This window comes from Helobdella robusta (genome assembly GCF_000326865.2).
Source record: "Helobdella robusta unplaced genomic scaffold HELROscaffold_25, whole genome shotgun sequence".
NCBI lineage: Eukaryota > Metazoa > Annelida > Clitellata > Rhynchobdellida > Glossiphoniidae > Helobdella > Helobdella robusta.
This window is the reverse complement of record NW_008704310.1, coordinates 677,648-697,833: the sequence shown is the minus strand read 5'-3', so window position 1 is coordinate 697,833 and position 20,186 is coordinate 677,648. Positions and strand designations below refer to the sequence as shown.

Sequence of the window (20,186 nt, the reverse complement as noted above, 5' to 3'; positions counted from 1 at the left end):
AATTCAAAAATTAATTCGTTTATGTTTTGTGTTAAATAATTAAATGAAAATTAAATCTCACAAGCATTCGTTCTTATGTTTAGGCTTTAGATTACAGGTCTACATGGAAAATTTCCCGCAAATTTTCCCGCAAACACCCGCGGGAAAACTGCGGGTTGGGAACAGAAGTTGGAGGGAAACTTGCGGGGCGGGAATGAAAAGCGAGGGAAAACCGCGGGGCGGATATTTTTCGTGCAGGAAGTACCGCGGAACAGGAAAAATTTTAGTTGACTTGACTTTGATGGCGAAGTTCCAAAAATGTTGAAAATTAATGAAAAATTTCATAGCTTGAACAGCGACGCAATTGAAAAAGTTAGATTATTATTACTAAGTTTAAAGCTAAGCAAGCTCACAGATGCATATGCATCACGCTAAATAATATTCATTGTGATAACACGAAAGGACACGTGACCAATTATATTAAGTGTTTTGTGCAGGGCACATTACTATTTATTCTATTTGTTTTTGGGCGATAATTTATGTACAATGTGACTTTTACTGTGACATGCTTTTTAATTTTTTAGTTTGTTCAATTCGTTTCAATTCGTTTGGTTATAGAGCGTTATATTTATTTTACGTAATAAATTAGTATACGTACATTACGCTTATTATTTTCTATTTAGTTTGTGTTTCAACTCTTCAAAACAGCAAAACACAACATTAAGTATGCAGCTTGAATACAGAATCTGTCTTTATCAGCTGTTCACACAGATAAATACGTGATCAGCGAGTTCTATTTTCATTTTGCTTTTTCTCAACAGTCAAGGAGTGGTATAAAATTTACGAACAATTTACTGAAACACTAACTGTTATTAACCAGTATTTTTGTTTGTTTTTATAATAAAAATCGTACATGGAATGTACTACATAATACTCTGACTAAGGATACTTTATTTTATTGTCTTTGTAATAATGATATAATTATTGAGGGAATGAGTGCGGGAAAATGAGGATTTGTGAGGGAATGGGTGCGGGTGAGGAAAGACTTGTAAGGGAATGAGTGCGGGTGAGGTAAAATTCATTTTCAGGAGGGGCAGGTGAGGGAACAGAAATGTGTTCCCGCGTAGACTTCTACTTTAGATGACTGAATATGCTACATAAACATCAGCGTGCCATAACGAGGCTACAAACTGCAGATCGAACTAGTCATACAAATTTCAAAAAGATTATTTCATATTATACATATTTTTATACTTATTCGTTTATTCATTTGCTTAACACGACATATTATAATTACCAGAAAATCATCACCTTTCTTATCTTCATAATTTAAGTGCGTTGGTTGTTCTAAATGCTCTATTATCGATACATCTCTTCATTGTCATTAATTGTTCATAAAATATTCCCACTATAAAAATTAATTATCAATTATCTGACAAAACAATTTTTCACCATTCAAGCCATGATTAACGGCATATTTTCACCGAGTATCCGGAAATATAATGAAATTATATATACAGCTTTTGCTGACAATGGATTTTTTTGCAACAGAAACATGTTCATAAAAGCATTTTTGCATTCGAAAGAAAGCAATTGTCACGTTCGCCATAGACAGCCATTCATGGACAAAAACTATAATTAATTTAATCGTTTTTTGTCTCTTTTTTTTGACTAGAGAGTTATTTGTTTGAGAAAAAAAGGAAAATTTATTCAGTTGCCTTATGTTTTGGCGTTCTGTGGAAATGACGTTCACATAAAACAGTTAATGTTGTACTATTTGCCATTTATCGACCATGATCGCAGTTGGTTACTAAATTTGCAGAATTGACCAGTATCTTGGAGAACATAATGTTATTGAGTGAGATCATGTAATATTATTAGGTGATTTGAACAAGCATGTCGAAAGAAACAATGATGTTAATGCCAGGCTATTATCGAATGTGTTAGACATGTTTTCAATGCAAAATGTAATAAAAGAAACTTCACATATGCATGGTGGAACGTTGGACTTGGTGGTACCAGTAATCAATATGCCTGTTACTCGTGTTAGGGTATATCCTAGTGGTGTCATTTCTGATCACAGTTCCGTTTCAATTTGTTTGCCAACAGTTTGTTCCCCTGCGTTGAGGCTTAAAAAGGCTGTACGGACATGGAAGCGTGTTGATGAAAATTATTTGATTACCTTGATTAATGGATCTCCGATAAGTGGTACTTGAAATGACAAGGATGTAGATAGAGCAGCAAAACTCTTCAACAATGATATGATAAGAATTGCTAATATTATTGCGTCTCTTCATATAGTTGAAACAAGAATGGTTCAAACTGCACCATGGTTCAATTGTGACTGTAGAGGAATTAAACGTGATTGTCGAAGGTATGAACGCAAAATATGGGAAAAAATATATGTATGGTTAATAGGCAGAACTAGATTGGCCTAATGAATATGAAACAAGAACATTTTGCAAAGAAAATAGAATCGTACTGGAACAATTTAGTTAACACTAACAACTCTAAACAGTTATGGCGAGTTTTAAACAAGGTTCTATGTGACGAAAAAACTAATATGTTTGATGTAGCAAACAATAAAATTACTGCCAGTGAATTGAAAACATTAAAAAAAACCATTATATGGCATGGCTCACCTTCTTTCAGCTGTAAGGTTAAAGAACATCAAGTATTCTCTGATTTTTTAAATTGTTCAAGTGATGATGCTATAGTATGCAAATTGATTTTTGTGACAGTCCATGAAAGAGACTATTGCCGTAGTCCAATTTTTGATGCAGGAAAGTGTGGATTAAACACTGAATTGTAGATGAATTGGGTGAATGCTTCACCGACATAAACAACCTATACTGGTTGGAACAATCGCAAGATATGTTGTTCCACTGACATGTCAGTATCAAAAACAATGCTGATGTTACGTGCACTCAAACAGAGGTCAATGCATGTATCTTGAAAATAAATGCAAATTAATGTCCATTTTAGCAATCTAATGTCACGTTACCAATGGGTAAAATCTATGTCTTGTTATGATTTAATTTTAAACTATTAGCGGACTGATCTCTGGTAGAAAACTAACCAAAAACAACAATGAACTCAACACAGTGCTCTGTGGGACAACACATGACAACTTTTCATTGTCAGCCAAAAAAAACTATTAAACACAAATTGTTAAATGCGGTAAAGCAGATAAAACACTAATTATAGGAGCACAATGTCAGCAAATCCAAATGAGTGTTGAAGCAATCCAATTAAAATATTATGATTAACACAATCGAATGCTGCATTCATTTTAAGCGAAACCAAGGGAGACACATTTTGCTCATCCAAAATGTTAACCTTTGTTGCATGGCGAAAACTGTTCCTTCTTTCTAAACTAACAATCGTCGCCGCCAGTCTATCATTCCAGTTTGCTTTAACCTAAACAGATAATCTTGCATTTTATTAGAATATACAATAATATCATCGATGTAAACAAGTATTCGGACACAGGTCTGAGAGCACCATATCCATCAAACGCTGAAAAGTAGCAGCACCAGCGTTACATAAACTGAAAGGCATTTGTTTGAACCCAAAAATGCCTTAGCTACAAACAAAAGCAGTTTTATCCCTATCATCTGGATGCATTTCTGGATGATTTAAGGTCCAGTGTAGAGAACCACCGGGCACCCGACATCGCGTCCAAACACATGTCTATTTTTTAAAATGAGTAGACGTCCTTCATTGTTTGCATATTAACATTTGGTAATCAATACACTATCGCTATAATCCATTTTTTTCGCCGGGAAATGTTGTCTAAGTTGTTGTTTTATCGGCCAAACCTGCTTTGTGTTATTCTTATGATGGAAACCTCTCGCGACTCCAATTTCTGTACCTGTACCAATGAATAGATCAAAAAAGTCTTCTTAACAGTTTAGCTAATTCATACCTTCCTTCTTCGTGCACATCACTTGTCAATTTTACTTCTGACGTTAGTTGATTCGTCCTGCAAGGATCGTTCCTAATATTTTCTGCTCTCTGTGGCCCATGAAAGGTCGGCCATACACGCTCCCTTACACAGTGGCGTCACTAGGGTTGGTGTCACCCGGTGCGGTAACTCATGGTGTCACCCCTCTCATGACACCCCATAGACATACAGCATTCTTAGCATAATTTATAAATAAATTTACAACGACAATAGAAGAAAAAATAATTCAAGGTCGATTTTTTTATTCTTTAAAAAAAATTGTGATCTATCAAAGATTTTAAGAAATAAAACTAAATAGAAAATATGTCACTTTTTTAATTGTTATTTTTACATTGAATTTTATGTCACATTAAATCTCAACTAAATCAGAACTTCCCTTTCCTCGCCTTTAAAGATGCAAACTTGTTAATTACTTCATCAAAATCAACTTCTTTTGCCAAATCTCTTTCAATTGATAATATTGCAAGATCAGAAAGCCTAGACTGTCCCATAGTAGATCGCAAATAGTTCTTTATAATCTAAGACATACAGATTGTAAGAAATAATTGTAGGCTCACTGAGAGATATGGGAGAGATTCTAGGAAGTCCCATTCAACTATGAATTTCAAAATGTCAAGTACTGACCAGTCTTTGGCTTCTTCAAGATCAATCTCTGCTGCCTTCAGATATCTTCTCAGTCTTGGTATTTCTAATAAAAGCTTTATTTCTATTAAAACTCATCATAGAATGTGGTCAATTTTGGAATGTTTACCAATAACTCTTCTTTAGTAGCAGATATCAAACTCTTGGCTTGAACAACCTCAAACCTGGCTGCTACTTCCTTGATGGCTCTTGATCTGATCTGGAGTTCAGAATGGAAACGATCAATACACTCATACATCGCTCTCTTGTTTTCTTCCTGCAGAGTAAGTCCAGCATCTCTCGTCTTCTCGCGCTCGCCTGCCATCCTCTTCTTGAACCTGGGTCTGCTCTCTACTGAAATTCCATATTGGTCTGATTTTATGCCTGTTCAATTGCCTGCTCCACAAGATGATTGCGCTTCTCATACATAAAAAGTCTTAGTGTCTCTAGCTTTGTCACCACCTTGTCAAGACTTAAGCCCTTAGTCTGAAGGTACAGTTGCGTTAGATTTACTTCTTCAAGTACATCACACCAAAAGAAGAGATAGCACAGAAAAGTGAAATTGCAGATAGCAGGTAAAAGACCTCGGGCTGTACCTCTAGTGTCTAGATTTTCCCCTGGATCACAAAGAGCTTCTATTGCCGTCACACATTCATCAAATTTTTCTTTCACTGCCTTTACTGCTGCGTGATGAGAACTCCAGCGTGTTGTTGATAATCTTTTTAATGAAACTCCAGTGTGGTTCATTAAAACATCCCATCGGTGAGTGGAAGCAGCAAAGAATGAAAACATTGTCCCAAGAGTTCCAAAAAAAGTCACGCACAAAGCATTTTCAGCAAAAGAGTGTTGGCCACACAAGTTAAGAGAATGATCCACACAACCATTAAGAATAGCTTTCCTGTTCTTTCTTTTCAAAATGGCTTGTACACCCCCATGGATTCCAGCCATAGTCGCAGCATTGTCGTAACCTTGAGCGCGGCACATCATAAAGTTGAGTCCATCACTTTCCAAATTTTCGAGAATATCAGAACTGAGATCAGCAGCTTTTTTCCCTTTTAAAGAAAAAAATCCCAGAAACACTTCTCTTACTTCAACTTTTCTATTATGAATTTTCACATATCTGATAATTTCAGACATTTGGTCATTGTGTGATGCGTCGGGTGTGCTATCAAACATGATACCAAAATACCGGGCAGATTTTATATCCATGATAAGCTTCTCCTTCACATGATTTGCTAGGACATGAATAAACTCATTCTGAGTATTTGGTGCAAGATAAGATGCTGATGCTTTAGTTTTATGTGTGCTTTGCTTTAATCTTAATAGGTGCTCTTTTAGCACTGAGTCATATTTAGAAAGCATCTCAACCATTTCAAGAAAGTTTCCTTTATTTAATGAAGATTCTTCTTCATTGTGGCCCCGAAAAGCCAGATTTTGCTTGGCGAGAAACAATGTAATATCGAGCAGCCTATGCAAGATGTCTCTCCACTTTTTCTTCTCTATGTCTATCAAAGCAATATTTTCTGCATCAATTGTTTTGTGCATTCTAAGTCTCACCTCCAAGGTTTTCCATTTTTCAAAGCAATGCAAGTGAGCATCGGATGTCTCATGATTAGGCACTTTCGGGCTCATTTTCCACCATGTCTGAAATCCAGTCACAAATTTGGATGTTGTGTCTGTAGCATTAACGGCAAAGAGTCCGCAGCAAAAACAATATAATTTTTCACTGACGGGAGAATAAACCATCCATGTTCGCAACACCTTCTCACCATTTGGCATCACCATATAAAACCACTCTTTAGATAGCTGGCGAACATCACCTTTAGCTTTTAGATCTTGCCTCGTCAACATCCTGAAAGGCCCATCTTTGTTCTGGAGATATGCACTTCCTCTTTTGATGATTTGAACGCGCAATTGATCTGGAATTGGTATATTCCAATAAGAAGCATCATCCAAAACATTCCAATTTTTCCCCGTAAGTTCATTTTCAGTATCATGTTTAGAGTCACTATTATCAGTCCACTCTTCTGCTACAAATTCATCTATTTCTTTATCTTGTTCTGCTCTATTTTCTTCTATATTAATGTTTTCCTCTGCTGACTGCATACCAGCATCAGATAAATTAGTCTCATCATTTTGTGGTTGAGGAACTGTGTCTTTGGAAGAACTCTGGGCCTCATCTGATCCCTTTACATATTGCATCATAGATCCGCGCAATGTAGATAGTATTTCATCTTTCTTTATTTTGGCTTTTCTTTGTTGACATCCGCTTAGCCTTTTTGTTGTATGAACTCCACCTCCACGTGGCATGATATAATATCCTTCAACAATAAATATATAAATATAAATAAATAAAATGAAATTATTTGAAATTTGGTTGGTTAAATTAAATGTAAAAATTTTAAAATTATTTAAATGCTAATAAAACAAATTATATTTGTACTTACGGATCAACTTTTGTGAAATTACTTTGAATTGTTGTCTGATATTAAATTGATTAAAAATTAAATAATTTTTTACTTTAAGTAAATTATAGATTACACTGAGCAACAAAAAAAATTTTTGAGGAAATTTCCTAATTTTTTACAACTGATTTGTGATAATTTGGCACCGCTGAGTCCGAAAATGACATCCGTTTCTCTAGGTCAGGTCCAGTTTTTCTGCTAAGTTAAATGTTTATTTTATTTTATTTGTGAATAAATCAGTAAAATTTTTGTGCCATAATCGGTTTATTTCTATGAACATTTCTCATTCGGAATTGGTTTCAAAGAGAAAAAAGCGTTCTGAAACACAGTACCTTAAGTAAGGGTCATTAATGTTCGTCATTGTTAAGAATTTAGGGCTGGAACTTCCGTTTATTGGATACCCTGGAATGCTCAGCATCAGGGATGTCTCTCTTTAGAGTCCAGCAGTAATCAGCCATCATGACGGCATTCTAACGTCCCTGATACCTGGTCTCCATCTCCTTCATCTCCTGGTGGAATCTCTCTCCCTGCTCGTCGCTCATTGATCCAAGATTCTCAGGAAAACGATCCATATGTGAAAATAGATAATGCAGTTTGATGCTCATGTTGCATCCGAGTTTTTTGAAAGCAGTCACCATATTGTTGACAAGTTCAGCATAGTTTCTGGCCTTGTTGTTGCCAAGGAAGTTTTTCACAACGAGAACAAAAGCATTCCATGCTTCCTGTTCCACTTTGTTCATTGACTTTTCAAACTCTGGATCTCTGAAGAGCCGACGGATTTGAGGACCGTCAAAGATACCAGCTTTTAACTTCACTATGGTTACTCCCGGAAATGTCTGGCACATGTAATTGAAGCAGCCACCTTCCTTGTCTAGAGCTTTTGTAAACTGCTTGATCAAGCCAAGCTTGATGTGCAGTGGTGGGAAGAGTATCCTGTCTCTGTCCACCATTGGGCTGTTGATAACGTTACTTGCTCTGCAAGGCACTAGTTCCTCTCGCACAGGCCAGTCCTTCTTCGTGTAATGGTGAGCAGTGTCCCTACTGTCCCACATGCACAGAAAACATGGGTATTCGGTGAACCCGGATTGTTGCCCCAACAAAAAATTCACCATCTTCAGGTCGACACAAATAACCCACTTATGCTGATCATAACGAATCATCTCCAGCACATACTTCACCGCTTCATACTTCTCCTTCAGTTTAGTAGAGTGAGCAAGGGGCACAGAGGCAAACTGGTTGTCGTTGTGCAGTAGAACACGTTTCAGTGACCGCTTGCTGCTGTCAATGAACAGTCTCCAGTCTTCGGGCTTGTACTGCGGTACTCCCAGGTGGTGCAGAAGCTGTGCAATATCTGTGCAGTACACCAAGTCCTGCTCCTCCGAGAAAAATTGGAGGTACTCTTGATGCCTGTTGCGGTACAGGGTGATGGATTCGTCATCACTGATGTCTTGAAGTTTGTGAAACGCAGGTACTGGAATATCATACAATGAGCTACAGGACGACGTGCGGATTGCAAATCAGGATACTCGAGGCTGCTTCGGTTCTTTCCGTTTATCCCAGTCAGATCGATGCTACAGAAGTAGCAGTCAGTGTCATGGTTTCTCTGCTCCCGCCAAACCATGGGAATTCCAAACTTCAGACACGTCTTCTTGCCCTTGGTCCACTGACGCAGATACACGGTGCAAGCCTTGCATACCATGTGTGGCGCCCAATCTTTATCCTGGTCACCAAGTTTAATACCAAAATAAGCATGGTAAGCACGCTTTATGAAACATGTGACTTGATTCCTGTTATGAACAAGTGTGTATTCACCGAAGATATAGCAAAATACGTCGGGTTTATTTTTACAAGATCTTCTCTTGGAAGCCATGTCGTTCGCTTGCGATTCGTTTGCAACTGATACCTATACTAATGCAATCTGCTATATGGCTCAGATTTGGAAAATGCTGACGTAACTATCCATAGTTATACACAGCCTCGTCCGGGCATGTCTGCGATTGTCTGATCACGTGACTGTAGTTACGTGATTTAATGCATTGAACGTGTGTGTGTGTGTGTGCATAGGGGAAACATAAAAATACCAATTAATTAAAAATTGCAAATTCCTCATAGTGATGAAGTGATTAAGAACAAAGCATCACATACAGCTAAAATACCTGGGACTGTACACAAAAAAGTGAAAATGAAGATATGGCCATAGCTTAGAAAGTTGACCTGATCTAGAAAAACCAATGTGATATTTGGATTCAGGACATCAAAATTTCCATAAATCAGCCGAAAGACCTTAGGAAATTTTTTGGGTGTTGACCAGTGTTATTCTCTTAAACTTGACTAACACACGCGCGTAGTAGGTGGGCAAAACAAACACTGTTGTACGTTATGTTAGACACGAACAAGTTAAATGTGCGCGGCGCTTAATAATTCGGACGTCAAATGGTATAAACGTGGAATACAAAAATGGATGATTTGAACGAAAGAAATTTTATTCATAATACATTTCTGGGCGCTGGGCGGGTTAGGCTGAATCAATGCTAAGAATAATTTCATGGAGGGACATAAAAACATATACAGTAATATTTTGGTGTCACCCCTTGTGAGGGTGTCACCCGGTACGGTCCGCACCCCCCGCACCCCCCTAGTGACGCCCCTGCCCTTACATTTAATATCCTGATTTACTGACCATCATACTTCATCGGAAGCAGCGTCCTAGCGACAAATGCACACGATCTTACCTGAATAAACATACAACAAAGAATGATTACATCATTACCAACTTGACGCCTTAATACTAAATAATAACAGTGAGAGACAATGAAGTGATACCAACAAGGAAATGACGCAAACACTCCGCATCTATGTTTTTCTTAAATCATAATTATTTGACCCAAAACTGCTACACAGCGAACAACGCGCTGTTTGCAACTACATATTTTTTTGTTGTTTTTGTTGTTTTTTCTTCTTTAATTTTTCTGCTTACATTTTATAAATTAATTTAATCGCTTGAAATAGCCAAGCCCTATTTTTTCCAAAAAATATACAAAAAACAATGAGACTGAAAATATTACTCACTGCACTAACTTCAAAAAAATCCAAACTGTTAAAAAATGAGAAATTAATCCAGGAACTCACTTTTACATCAGATACTCAGATTTATTATATATCTTCGATAAGTTTGGTTGAAATGACATATAACTTAATTAGTTTGAATAAAAATATTTTAATTAACAATTCAGATTAATTTGATTTTTTAAAGACACATTCATAGTTTGGTATTTTGTTATTGACAATCTTTTGAAGAGTAATATTTTTTGCTTGTTTTTTGCAGTCACGGCTATGATTAGTGTTGATGTTCTTCATATTCATACAAATTTCGAAACTTTTGGTTATAACTTGCTCACTTAACATGAATTCGTTAACATTTACGTGATAACAATTGTACGATATCGCTAGTATGTAACGCAAAAAAGCGTAATTTTAATAGCCAATATTCAAACCTGCCTCATTGACTTTCCGGCTATTAAAAAACTTTTCATTTAATTGTTTTTTTTAAATTCATCTGTTTAGTCAAGAATTTTTGAAAAATTTAACAATCGTAAATTTGAAAGATTAGAGAATTTTTTGTTGAATAAATAAAATGCCATTATTAAAAACTTTTATGTTTATAATAATAGGTAACCTCAAAAGTATGTTTAAATAATGTTTTAAAAGCACTTGCTGTTGAAAAATTTTTAGAAGATAAATAACATTAATGAGAATATATTTTATTATTTACCTACACTAAACACTTTGAATTACATAAAGGATGTGAAATGAAGTGTTTGATATGAACTTGACCTGAAAGCAGTTCGTAATAAAACTGTATTTTTAAAACATAAACGATCACCCAACTGGAGTTTTTTCAGCATCAATGATAGGCATGCATGCGCGACATCATTGCTTCTCATTTTTCAATTAGAGCGATACTTAATGGAAGAGATACATTAGGTCAATTCCAAGTAAAATTTTATGTGGAAACCTTACATCTACTAACTACACTTATGCAGCTTTTATGTTTAAATTTTACGATTACATTTATGTGTGTCGAAAATTTACAAAAAACGTAATTTAAAATCATTTAAAATATTCATTCTCTGTTATAATCACATCAAAGTATTTACCATCGACGCAAAGTAGAAATGACGTGGGTGGTTAAATGTTGTCAAGTTACATTTTCATTCATTCTCAATGTGAGACAGGAAAACATGATGAGTTCCAACATTAATGTACTTCAAAGGACCAGTTATGTCACTCGCCATGTCTTTATTATTGAATAATTTGGTTTAGTTGGCCCGGTTCTACGAAACTGACATGTTGCCGGCTATTATTTATTTAATAAGTAGTTCTGAGTAAATTTTGAAAGTCCTTTTTTGGAAGGCTAATTGAAACTTCAGCTCATTACCAAAACCTTACCAGAACTTACTCCAGACTTTCCCCCTTCCATCTCGCTGTAAGTGAGTGATGTAAAAATATAAATTATCAAATTTCTGCTAGTGTGAAATTATTAATAAATTCAAAATGAAGTATATAGTGATTGGCTCTACTTTGAAATTCCTATTATAAGTGACAAAACATGTTTTTTTCTTTAGTTCGTTTATTAAAATAGAAGGGTTAAAAATTGAAATAAATTAATTTTTTAATTTAACAAATATAAACTTGTTTGAGTTTAAAAAATTTGAAAAGAGGAGGAAAAAGAAAGTAACTTTAAAAATATGTTCATAAATGTTAAAAATAGTAGCACACAATACATACTCAACATCCCAAATATCTACATTGAAATTTTTTGTTTCAAGGTGTGATATGGCTTGAGAAAATGAAAATATTTTTTTAAAATCAAAATCTGACAGACGTAGAATTTGTTACGACATGCAAGATAATATTAGAAAAGTATGTAAATAAATAAACAGAATAAAAAGTGTTACTTTTGGAAAACTGAAATAATGATTTCAAAAAATAAATGAATTCATTAATGACTAAAGACATATTAAGTATTCATTTGTTTTATTAAGTGTCTTGGAATAAAGAAGTGTAATTAAAATTACTGAAATTTTACATTGAGTTGTAATGAAAATCATTAAATAATTTTTACATTCAAAGTTACAACGTATTTACTCTATAAAGAAACTCAAATTAATTGATATATTAAACGAAAATTAAGAAAATACAAAAAAATAATGCTCCTAATTATTACTTGACCTAAAGTATAATAATAACACATAAAAAAAGAGTTCATAAAATTAATAAATTATTATATTTCATTTCTGAACACATACATCAACACAAGCCATACGTCAGTCTGGGCTCTCATTGTTGTTAGGGGCCAGCAGATACCTTCATGAATTTTTTATGAAGGAAAGATAGTAAATAATTTGAAACGTTAAGCTGGCATATGTTAATAATATATATAAAACTACAATTTTACAATTCATTATATATATATATATATATATATATATATATATATAATGACAATTCATTATATATATATATATATATATATATATATAATGAATTGTAGAATTGTAGTTTTAAAAAATTAGTAGAATGCAGGTTAATTGTGGAAAAAAACTGTAATTAGTTGTTTACCTACGTTTTTCCAATTTAAACAAATAATTCAAATATTATTTTAATTTAATTGAAAACATCATTGATTGCAATGGCATGTTTGATGTAGTTAACTTGTAAAAAAAACATTGGAAGTATCCACTGACATGTATCATCGTTGACAATTTGAATGGAGGTTCTTTGGTAGCCATACTTGTGGGAGTTCAACTGGCAGAGGCCCGACGACTTGCAGTAGTTCAACGAGTCACATTGCCTCGACGCTTCAACGCTGCACAGAACCACACAGTCCAATAAACTGCGTCTCCTCGTCTCGTGCAACACGTTACCGAGCAACATGACGCTGTATGTCTTCGTCGGCTCATCCATGTACTGCTTCATCCAGGATGTCAATGTCAAATCTTAATTTTTTTTAAATTATTTTTTAGCGATTGTAACAACTTGAGTTACAGCACTGAAAGTATTATTTGCAGCTGGTGTAATTGATGTTGTTAGTCATCGGATAATAATAGTTTAGTTTGGATTTGCAAATATTTTTTTACAATTTTCGATTTTTTTCCTTTTATGAGCTTAAATTAATTGGGAAGCAGTCTAGCATATGAACATCCATTATTGCACTGGATTTGATAATTATGAACAATTGCAGTATGTAATTTATAAATTGGATTTGGAAAATTTTATAGTCAAAGTATCACGCTAGCATAACGAAAATGAAATATTAGGTAAAGGAGTTTGTACAGAACAAATGTAAAAATGACTGAGATATTTTGAAAAAGTTAAATAATCGAACATTATCACTTACGCCAGTTAGCGTTTACTCAAAAATTTTGCTCTAAATTTATAAATAAATAAACAGAATTATAAGAAAATGTATCATATTGTTTCTAACTTGTACCAAATATTTATATAAACACAACAAAACAAAGATTGATATTAAAAGTAAAACATTAAAAAATATTCAAAAACGCACCAGACTTTGGATAAGCTAGGTAGATTTCCAGTTGACCACTATTGACAGCTTGCTGGACAATCAAGTATCGTTGTTTAGGGAGGAAGGCATTGCACTTCAACTTGTGCTTTGTTGAAATTTGAGCCTTTGCTGGACATTGCCCACAAAAGTAATATGTACCTCTAATCATATTCAAATTGTCGTTTCTCAAGCCGACTATGAAATAATCTATTCTTTCAGCTGTTGTTAGTTTTGTATAATTATAAAACAGCGCACAACATTTTGCGCGCAACTTTAAACACTGGCAGTGGCATATCAGACATTTTTTGCCAAAGGAAGAGCTTGAAAAACATTTCACAATTTTTACCAAATGTTGCCATTGAAGACAGTGGTTTTGTACTGAAGCACCCCTTACTTACGTTTCTTCACCCTGGTCTTCTTCACCCAATGTAAATTGCATCCATACAACACATACAGAATTAGTCATGGCTCTGCACTCATTAAACTAAAGCGTGTGTACAACGTCGGTTCCAGGGACACAGTACGTATGATATAAGTAATGTGCCACGGATAATGAAGAACGCTTTTTTAACCACAAAAGCGATGAAATCAAAATTATTTATATTCTATAGGAAAAAATCAAAACTTTCTACTAAAAAAACTAAAATTGAAGTCTAGATCAATGACGAAAAATTAAACTTATTCATTGAATCCACTAACCCAAAACACAAATAATGTAATAGACAGAAAGAAAACTGACTCCAGATTACTTTGCAGTTCTGAATTTAAATAAAAGTTAAAGAAACTATGGCAGCTCCAAATCGGACATTTAACACGCGATGTCACCAAAAATGACCAATAAATTTGTATACTATACAATGGCCTTGAGATTGAGATATCAAAAGATTGAAACATGAAACCACAATTCACATTGGTGAGAATTAGTTATAAAAGTGGATTAACTTGATTTGATTACATAAATTTGCACTTCATCAAGGCAAGCGTTTACAAAAATAGAGATTTGTGATGGGAATTTATTCTTTTGTTTTGTTGTTTTTACTTGAATAGGCCGGAGTGGAATAATTTTCTGATAATATAGCATCACGTTTTTGAAATTTCCACTATTATAAAATTAAATGATATTTAATCAAAAATTTGAACATCATCCAAAATGTTTAATAATCCGAATTTGAAAGTCAGAAGTTAAAGGTAACAATACTGTTATAAATCGCCGGAATGATCGAATTGCGCTATAATGTTTTTTATCTTAATTATTGTTATTTTTGCTATATTTGTAATTTTTGGATAAAAGATCGTAAGAAGATTTTTTTAATCTGTAGATCGTAAAAATCCACATTGGATCCTATATAAAATCCTGCGAAGAAATAGGTTTTTAGTCAGGTTTCGAGCAGAGAAGTCAAATTTCCAGAGAGGTTTGAAGCAAAGTCGAAAATGTGATTTATATAGTTATTTATATAGTTTATTGTTTCTATTAATGTTTGCATTCAAGTAAACGTTCAACAAAGTTCACGCTTGAAGCAGTTGTGTTCATCTATCTGAAATCTTGAACCTACAGAATAACAAACACTTGACGATCGTTAGAGGCTACAACACTAGTGCTGGAAAAATAGAAATCTTTGAATTATAACATTGGTGTTATAACATTGGTGTTGGTAGTTACAAACGTCAAAGGTTACAACATTAGTGTCAGAAGTGGGATTTTTGACAAAAATTTCAATCTGTCAAAATTCCCACTTCTGCCGACGCCACCTTAATGCGATGCTCATTTTCGCGATCCAGGCAGCAATCAGTACTAAGCACACTACCAAAAGACATGAATTCCTGCAAATCATTGAAAAAATTTCCATCAACCACAAAAGGTGTAGCTGGTTTGTTTTGATTTTTAGCAAGGGAGAGTACTTTATTGAAGACCTGGATAGGATCCTGCTTCTGTTCACGCACTTTTGCATCAAGAGGCGTACAGCAAAAATCATATCGGTGGTGCTACAACCGCTTTGATTTTAGAATAACAATATCAATAATATGTTTTTTAAATTGTGGAAATTGTCTATTGACCTATTGACCTTTTTTTTAATAGATGATCACAATGTTTGCATCTCTCTATTGCTGTGGTACTATGCCGGTGGTCCACATTCGAAGAATTATATTATGCAGCCGCTGACATAGACGGAGACCACTATATTAGTATATTTCTGCAGGAATGCCGTCTGGCCACGACTTTTGTGCTTTTTCATTTTTTTGGTGGCTGACAAAACTTGTTTAGAGCAGAAGAGCTATCAATCAAGCTCAACAACAGCCGGGAGTTTTGGAAGGGCTTCTATAAATGTCGGTTCCACCAGGTTGAGGCAGTTCAACAAATTACTTAAGTGCTCGGCCCAGCGTGACACAATTCCTTCAAGATCCCTGATCACTGCTAGACCGAGTTTTGACTTAACTGGATGAACAGAGTGCTGAGCCGGTACATAGACAGACTTGAGAGAGCCGTTAAGTTTTTGCGCGTTCTTTGTGTCTATTAATCCTGATCATTTCATTGAATCTATTATTTCCGCAATTGACGAAGCCCAACTGAAGTCACATCAAAAATATATATATGTGGCTGGTGACTTAATTATTGATTTTTCTAAATTTGAAAGTTTACTGAATTTTTTCCATTGATTAGCAAACCAACACGTATAGCATTTACTCGTTAACATTTCTCGACAATATTTTTTCTTTAATAATTTTCAAGCATATTTTTCTGGCATCCTCTATATGTACTTTTCAGATCATCTTTCAATCTTCATTTTTAATCAACATCTTCCTATCACTTTTGCTAAACTTGAAAAGCCTAAAATTTATAATTTTTTTGAAACTAATATCCAGCATTTTGACAATTCATTGGCTGTTTTTGATTGAACTGCATTCTCTCTATAAATGATTCAAACTAGACTTTTTCTTCATTGATCAATTTATTCAACTAAGTTATTTCATCTACATGTTCATTTATATTATTAAAGAAAAACAAAAAAGTTACCTAAGTTCACTAAGGGTCTCTAATCATAAAAATAAATTGTTTTCTTCATTTAAAAAAATCCTACCATTAATAACAAATTACTCTACCCTAAATACAAAAATATCTTTATTTCTTTGAAACGGTAGGTAGAAAACGCTATATTTCTGATCAATTGAAGAAAAATAAAGATGATAGTAAACGAACTTAGAAAGTCGTCAATAACTTCACAAACAAAAACATCAGTCATAAATGTCCAGATTGCTTAACTGTTCATGATGAAGTTGTTGACAGCAAAAGTGATATAAGCAACGTATTCAATAACTTCATTTGTTCTTTTTCCATGTCTAATAACTATTGTCCCAATGAAATATACGTCTGTTTGTACATTTGTATATAACACAAAGTGATCTTTTAATTTTAGTGAACTGTTTAACATTATATCCACTATAAAACATTGAATTCGTGCTCTAAATAAGTTTCAACGTTTCGATCGAAGCTAATGGTAACAAATTTGGGACACTTTGTTTTGCAACGACTGATCAAAGAGTTTTAGTGAACTCTGCGAATACTTGTTCCTTATCAGCATCATGCGTCAATTTCAAAAGTTCTTAGCCTTTTGAAGTGTGTTAAAATCACTTCAATCAAATTTTCAACTATAAAACTATCAAATAATGCATTTCAAAACGAATCAGAAACTATAGGACCGTCAAAATTCAACGCAATGCTCAATGGTACGCTCCAAGCAAATTTGTAGGCTATCATAGTAAAAAATAAATAGCAATTAAAATGGAAATAAAATAAATAAAAAAGTTTTTTTAAATTAAAAATATTTTTACATTCAACCGTTTAATTTATCCACCTGCACCTAATGAATGGGATGCCTAGTGTTGGAACAATACACAAAATGCAATTTTTTTGCACTAACTATGGACGAACAGTTATTGTCGATTTGTTTTTTGTTAACGTTTCCCAAAAACATTATTGTCAGCATTTTTCATTTTTTTTATTATTTGCACAAAAATTAATGTTATATTACCTAGAATTCACTTTGCATTTTGTTGCGGTGCACCTGTCGAAGCTCACGTGATTTTAAAATCAAATAACTAACAAACTGACTTCAAATGATTATGCAGCTCAGTCAAAACATTATTACTCGTCAGGTGCTGGGAACGAAAAAAAGTTTAATATAGTGTAAAATCGAAATAAAGAATACTTATGGATCGTATTGTTAAAGTATAACAATTATAATGGTATTTGTAACATAGGCGTGTCAAAAGATGCATCGTTTGTAATGCTTCTATTCTTACAGTTGCACAAGCAGCATTAAAACATTTTGTCTCATTTATTTATTATTAAATATAAAATTACTATTTATCTCTTCTATTGTCGCTCAATGTGACTCAATGTATCTTAAACTAAATCCTATGTACAAATTAATGTTAATAAATCTAAACACTATTAATATTCCTTCTATTATCTTACCTGATTTTAAAACTCTTGATGTTTTTCCTAAGTATCGTAGTCTAGGCTTTATCTTTGATTCTAGTATGTCTCTTTCTTCTCAGATTAATAGCGTTGCTAGAAGTTCTTACTTTCATCTACGTAGAATAAAAAAACGTTTGCCTTTTCTTGAGGAAACTGCTCTTCTCCTTTCTGTTACTTCGTTAGTCTCATCTAGGATTGAGTATTGTAACTCGCTCTAATATGGTCTTCCTGAATTTACATTCTATCTTTTAAGTAAGGCTTTTAGCTCTGCTGCTCGTCTAGTTGTTCGTGCCACTATTTGTTCTCATATATCTCCATATCTTGTTCTCTTGAACTAGCTACCGATAAAATATAGAAATATTTTGAAAATCTGCACGTTAATGTACAAGTCTTGATTTATATTATTTTCTAAGTACCCGACTTACAAGATATATAAATTAAAACTTAACGCCACGGTTTAAGATCGTTTCCGCGTTTTTATTTCTGAATTCATGTTTAACACTTATGCTAAATCTGCTAGCGTTTGTGAAAACTGCTACAACGAACGCGATTTAAGTTTTTTCTTAACACACATCCACACCCACACACACACACACACCACACACACACACACACACACACACACACACACACACACATATATATATATATATATATATATATATATATATATATATATATATATATATATATATATATATATGTACATATATACATACAACACAACAACACACGTTTAGACGACATTTTCCCCGAGATCGGGGGTTGCCGTTTGGCTACCTATGATGAAACCGAAATACCCCTCGACGCCATTCACATCTGTCACTCGCCTCAGTATCACGCAACCCCGCTTTCACTCTGTCCTTCTTCACCTGCTCTCTCCATCCCAATCGCGGACGACCCCTTCCTATCACTCCTTCAACCTCGAACTCCAACGCTCGCCTAAACCCAAATCTTTCATCCCTTCTCAACACATGTCCATACCGCCGCAATCTCGATTTCCTTATTATTATTATTATTCGTAAATTTGTATAGCGCTAATTACAAACAAAATGTTTCTCAAAAGCACTGTCTAAAAAAAAACATTTGAATTGCTACGATAAACCATATCTTAAAATCTTATAATGAAAACAAAAATGATTTCAATAATTTCTTGAACAATTTTTCTGTCAGTTCGGGCTGTCTTAGATGACTTGGTAGACTATTTCAAATGGCTGGTCCACATACTGAAAAACTTCTCTCAGCCATTTACAAGTTAGTTTGGGGCACACATAACAAGTTGCTATCATCAGACCTTAAGCAGACATTTTTAAAAGACAGTTGTTTCGGTGCATGCATTTCTTTCAAATAAACTGGCGCCATTCCCTTTATACATTTGAACATGATTGTTGATATTTTGAACAAAATTCTTTTTTTTTGACCATTAACCAGTGCTGTTCTCTGAATATCGGGGTGACATGGTCAAACTTTTTTGCACCAACCACGATCTTAGCTGCCCGATTCTGAATTGACTGAAGCACAGATAACGATTTTTCAGGCAAACCATAAAATAGGCTGTTGCAGTAATCCAGTCTAGAATGAATAAACGAATGCACTAAACTTTGAATAACATCTTTGGTTAAGCTTTTGCGGATTATTTTTAATTTTCGCAGTTGTAGGGTTGCAGTACCAGATAAAAACTTGATATGTTCAGTCATTGCCAGTTTAGAATCAAAAATGACACCCAAGTTTGTAGCTTTGGGAATGAAGTTTATATTTGAGACATTATCAATGTCACAATGTCCTCATTCAGTCCCATCATCGACATCAGCTCTTCCAATCTCTGTACTACTTCTCCTATCCTTCACTTTAACCCCACACATCATCCTCACCATAGCTCTTGCAGCCCTCTGCAGTACACCTTCCTCCTCTCTTCTCAACACCCAAGTTTCACCACCATATACCATCGCTGCTCTCACACATGCTTTATATACCCTCCCTTTCATCTTCACTGACCATTTCTTTCCACACAATACCTCACCCAATTCCCTAAATTTCATCCATCCCACATAAACTCATGCCGTAACAGCGCTCAAACATCCTCCATCCGCGTTCAGCTTAACCCCTAAA

General features: G+C 34.3%; 3 protein-coding genes across 3 annotated transcripts; 1 reads left to right on the top strand and 2 right to left on the bottom strand.

Annotated features, from left to right (window-relative positions):
* Positions 1–1,441: 1,441 nt before the first annotated feature.
* Positions 1,442–4,131, top strand: HELRODRAFT_172937 (hypothetical protein; the record flags this gene model as incomplete). Its single annotated transcript, XM_009019597.1, has 6 exons — positions 1,442–1,579; positions 1,655–1,781; positions 1,861–2,087; positions 2,281–2,353; positions 2,915–2,916; positions 3,955–4,131. 6 exons carry the CDS (start codon positions 1,442–1,444, stop codon positions 4,129–4,131), a joined length of 744 nt encoding a protein of 247 aa, XP_009017845.1.
* A 180-nt stretch (positions 4,132–4,311) lies between these two features.
* Positions 4,312–4,464, bottom strand: HELRODRAFT_79549 (hypothetical protein; the record flags this gene model as incomplete). Its single annotated transcript, XM_009019596.1, has 1 exon — positions 4,312–4,464. A coding segment is annotated over one exon (153 nt), but the record flags the coding sequence as incomplete, so codon positions are not given.
* Positions 4,465–11,487: 7,023 nt separating this feature from the next.
* Positions 11,488–14,066, bottom strand: HELRODRAFT_172935 (hypothetical protein; the record flags this gene model as incomplete). Its single annotated transcript, XM_009019595.1, has 4 exons — positions 11,488–11,516; positions 12,780–13,031; positions 13,601–13,812; positions 13,999–14,066. The coding sequence occupies 4 exons, from the start codon at positions 14,064–14,066 to the stop codon at positions 11,488–11,490; spliced, it is 561 nt and encodes a 186-aa protein (XP_009017843.1).
* Between the last annotated feature and the right edge of the window lie 6,120 nt (positions 14,067–20,186).